This window comes from Selaginella moellendorffii, unplaced genomic scaffold (genome assembly GCF_000143415.4).
Source record: "Selaginella moellendorffii unplaced genomic scaffold, v1.0 SELMOscaffold_85, whole genome shotgun sequence".
Classification (NCBI taxonomy): domain Eukaryota; kingdom Viridiplantae; phylum Streptophyta; class Lycopodiopsida; order Selaginellales; family Selaginellaceae; genus Selaginella; species Selaginella moellendorffii.
The window spans coordinates 605,698-609,925 of record NW_003314346.1 but is presented as its reverse complement, the minus strand read 5'-3'; the positions used below and the strand labels follow the sequence as shown (position 1 = coordinate 609,925).

The 4,228-nt window shown below is 50.4% G+C and overlaps 1 protein-coding gene across 1 annotated transcript; it reads right to left on the bottom strand.

The window, feature by feature from the left end:
• Positions 1 to 1,017: 1,017 nt before the first annotated feature.
• Positions 1,018 to 2,885, bottom strand: LOC9656044 (lysophosphatidic acid phosphatase type 6). The gene is made up of 9 exons (XM_024661820.1): positions 2,741 to 2,885; positions 2,492 to 2,651; positions 2,303 to 2,434; positions 2,123 to 2,234; positions 1,956 to 2,055; positions 1,839 to 1,904; positions 1,636 to 1,755; positions 1,444 to 1,573; positions 1,018 to 1,378 (listed from the first exon to the last, which is right to left on the bottom strand). Exons 1-9 carry the CDS (start codon positions 2,801 to 2,803, stop codon positions 1,086 to 1,088), a joined length of 1,176 nt encoding a protein of 391 aa, XP_024517588.1. The 5' UTR covers positions 2,804 to 2,885; the 3' UTR covers positions 1,018 to 1,085.
• Between the last annotated feature and the right edge of the window lie 1,343 nt (positions 2,886 to 4,228).

The following is a 4,228-nucleotide window of genomic DNA, read 5'->3' as shown; positions in this document are numbered from 1 at the left end:
TCTTGAAGCCCCGCAGCGAGACGGTCATAAACCAGGTGCCAAACTCTAAAACTGCTCTCCACTTGCTCTCAGATACCAAGCTTCTCCAATGCTGGCGCATCCTCATCTCTGCTTGTGTTGTGGCTTGCAACTGGCCGTAGTCTGAAATGGTGGTATAGAGATAACTCAGCTTCTTTTTACACTCAGGTGTGCATTGCCATGCCTCCAACGCCGTCCTAAACTCTATCATCTCAGCTTGGGGGAAGAAAGCCTTGGGAGGGCGTAGCTCTGGGAGAGGCTTCACTTCCATATCTTGCCTGTTCAGCCGCCGCTCTAGCACGCTTCCCTTTTGCAATCTATTCCCTACCACCTTTCTAATCTCATGCTTAGATATCCCCTCCCAGGAGCCATACGCCAGCACATCCAGCGATTGCTGGATTTGGATGGAATCCCCCTTGTTCTTCTTCAGCGCCTCCAAAGCTTCCTTAGCCATCATCAGATCTGATCCTTTAGGGTTTGGAGCATGTTCTATTTTTATTTCTGACTTGGTCATTTTAAAGACTATAACGTTAAGTTTATAAGAGACATCCACGCCACCTACGGCCCTCCATAGCCACGCTCGTGGAATGCGCGCGAGGCGATAGCTGGTGCCACACGGCTTCATTCGTTGGTGTGTGGATCAGCCTCGCTTCTCCACCCTCCAATAACGTAGAGCTTGCCATTGAGATATCTACACTGGACACTGGAATCCTTCTCCATGGACTGGCGGTGGTGGAAAGGATCATCCACCCCGGCTTGACGCTGCTTGAAGTTCGCGGCGCCGCTCTTTCTCATCGCGATGGCAACAAGCTATTCCTGATCGTGGCCTTGGGCAGCTCGATCCTCGTAGGTGTTAGCCACCATCACCTTGCGGATTTGCCCGTGGGATTCGAGAGAGACGCGCAGCAAGCACTGGTAGGCGGTATCCTCGTCCAGGCCTGGGACGAGCGTCGCCATAGCCATCGAAAGAAACTCCTCTATGAAAGCCATAGCCAGCGCTGGTAAAAAATGCTCTGTTTTATTTTCTTCCAACTTTGTCCTTGGAAAGAATTCGAATGAACTTGTTCTCAGATGCACTGGCACTTGTTCTGGAACTCGGCATCGCTGAGCATCGTCCAGCCAGCGAGCTTGACAAATTCCTGGAGCGTAAACAGGGTTTTCTTGCTCGACTTGATTATGTTTTGCTGCTCGGGCTTCCAAGTTTGTTCGATGCCTTCCAACTCCACAGGCAAGGGAACCGCAACGCCATCGTAGAGAACACGGACGAAATGCTGGTTGCTATCTTCCAAGGAGCGCCATAGCTCGATGGAAATGGATGCTGCGTAAGATGGCCAGCTTTGCCATGGTCGACCCAAGGCAACTAGAACGATCAAACAAGGGAAAGTTTCATTCAAGAGATCAAGAAAAGAAAAGAAAAGATGTTACCAGAGAGTGGCACGAGAGTTGCATCGTGGCCAGAATATAAATACAATGAGGGTGTGTCTCTGTGGTTCTCCATAGAACTCACGACTTCTCGGAGCAATCTTCCCATTGAGAGCTCGCAGATTTCTTTGTCCTGTGGAAGTTTCAAGCATGAGACTTAGAAGCTAGATTAGAAAAACTTAACGACAGCTCTACCTGAAATGAGCTCACGTAATCTTGAGCAAGGAAATCTCGAATCTCGCATAGTTTCTCGACTGTAAAATTATCCGGGACAGGATCTCCGTGAGCTAGTGCGCAGTGAACAACATCAGCAGCCTGGCACAACAAAAAGGAAAAGTATGAAAACCTCACGCAGGGACGAGACGTTACTACCTAGAGCGTGTTTTTTTTTTTCATACCAGAACCCATGGAAATCTCTTTCCTTGAGGTAAATCCAGGTGCTTAGAGAAGGAAAAACGAATGTCCTGGAAGAAAAAAAAAAGCACTCTTTCATGGAAAAAAATTGAAAGTTTTACCTCAAACTGGTCACACCATCCAGTTTCTTGCACAGTACCATCGGGACGAACCTCAGCTTGCCTTTTTCTGCTCAAAGAGGCTCTCCAGAGCTTGGCCAAGCTGTGGTTTGGATCAAAGTTGTAAGACTTCGCCAAAGAGCTGCGAGAAAATGTGAGTGAATCCATACCGTGCACAGTGATCGTTGTGATACAAGTTTTCCAGACGATCCTCGGAGATGCAGATTGGAACCGACGCTGCTAGCTCGCCCGAGCCGAGGAGCGCTTCAAGCACAAACCAAGCTGCTCTAGTGGAAAATCTCGAATCTATAAGCTCGAGCGAAACACGAGGAACTTTCGACTTGCCTCACCCGTCATGTGTGTTCTTAGAAAGTTGGTTGAGCGCACCCGCAAAAAAGAATCCGGCTGGCTGGTATCAACGCCGAGCTCCTCCAGATATGCGTCCTTGATCCAAGCTCCCAGCCCTCTCGCTTGCTCGGCTCCTGCAAATCGACTCTCACAAACTTTCATGGAGAGGAGAACCAAGTCATTTCAAGTACCTTTCCTCGTGAGGTGTCCGAAGGGGCGCTCTTGGTACTGGTAGTTCTGGGGCTGGAGCAGCGGTGGCACTGCCTCGAGCCTGCTGCTCCACACCTCCGGGTTGGAATTCCCAAAAGCCGGCGTGGGCGATCGATCGCCATGCCTGAAAAACACATGAACCTTGGAAAACCAGTAAAAACCTCTATAGCTCGAGCTCATTGTGGAAGATTAATCAATCCTATGGGCAATGGAGAAGAAATGTGGAGTACCTGGAGAAGGTGTAGCGATTGGAGCGGCGGAGAGTACTTGGGTCTCACCGCTTCGAATTCCATCCCGGCGATGGATGAGGAATCGGGAGTGAGCTAGTAGGTATTCGCGATGGATGGATGGAGACCTATCAACCGGATAAAAGAATCCACACAGATAAAGATAAAGACAAACAAACAGTGGACAATCAAACACCTCTCTAAGTTGTCTTTGGAGAAATGGTCTTTGTCGATTGTTGCAAGCCGCGAGGAACGAAGGCCAGGAGATATGATGGGAAAGGATGGAATGGCGTTCCAGATCTTGCGAGAACGTCCACAACACTGCTGTAGTGATCCTTGGCGCCTCCGTCCGCGCAAGCCCTTAGCACCGCCACGAACGATGTCTGTGGTCCTCGAGCAGCATCGCAAAGGTCCTCTCGCGCCGCATTCCGGATTGCGTTCCAAGCAGCAGAATCGCGAGGCATTTCCATTTTAAAGAACATCTCTCGCGCTTCTTTCCGCGGCGTCAAAGAGTGCCGTCCATACTCTCGGGCATCTAGCCAAGAAGAGGTGCTTGGAGAGGGGCATGGCTTTGCATGCCGCAGCGGCGAAGCGTGGCTTTGTCTCCGACTTGTACGTAGCGAGCACGATGGTGGACATGTACGCAAAGTGTGGGAGCATGGCGCAAGCTCGCAACGAGATGAAAGAGTTCCTGGAAATGTCCAACCTATGGCGTTCCAGGACGTAAGTTCCTGCTGTGGAACACGATCAAACATTTGTCTCGATCAAACTAAGCTTCCAAGCTGCTCCATTTTTGGTCACACCGTCGTTTACACTTACTCAAGATCCCCAATGTGGGCATTGAGTCCAAGCCTTGCCACTGTGTCCCTCTCGTCAAAAGTTTCCACGGCTAGAAACATGATCAGTCTTCCTGGGATGCCTCAGCGTGATCATGTGCCCTGGACGATGCAGCGTAACATGCAAGCGGCTCTTTGTAAGTAGAGAAGACATTCCAGATGCGCTCACCATAGTCGTCCAAGTCACCACGTCCCTCTCCGAGAGAAACAAAAGCTTTCATGGCATCGTTGAAGGACTGTTCCAGGAGAAGACATTGGGATCCTGGATTGAGTGGAAGGCTTTGATCGCCTTGTGAAGATGCCAGAGATTACACAAGAATGTGCTTCCAAATAGAGCTCGGCTATGGCGACGGCGCCGCTCATCCCTGGCCTGGAAGATGATGCTGCGTACCAGTGCCTCCTGCGAGTGTCACTCTCATCGCACGGGCAGAGCCAAGCGTGGAGGAATCTCGTCTCCAGCACCAAGTTCTACGATGATCACTCTAACTTCTTGGGAGATGGGATTCCACTGGGAAATCGGTAAGCATCTTAGATTCACACATTGAGTGCTGTGGCGCCAATGCTGTGTTGTATGTATGGAGGGTTGGCTCTACATTGTTGGTGGGAACCTTGGGGTGAGGGAACTAGATGCTGAGGTATACAATCTGGTGGAGGA

Excerpts from the sequence above, each read along its gene's own strand:
- LOC9656044 (XM_024661820.1), bottom strand. The coding sequence starts at position 2,803 with ATGGAATTCGAAGCGGTGAGACCCAAGTACTCTCCGCCGCTCCAATCG. Across the intron at positions 1,756-1,838 it reads AGAGATTTCCATGGGTTCTG|GCTGCTGATGTTGTTCACTG; the intron begins GTATGAAAAAAA and ends TTGTTGTGCCAG. Across the intron at positions 1,379-1,443 it reads AACTCTCGTGCCACTCTCTG|TTGCCTTGGGTCGACCATGG; the intron begins GTAACATCTTTT and ends TGATCGTTCTAG.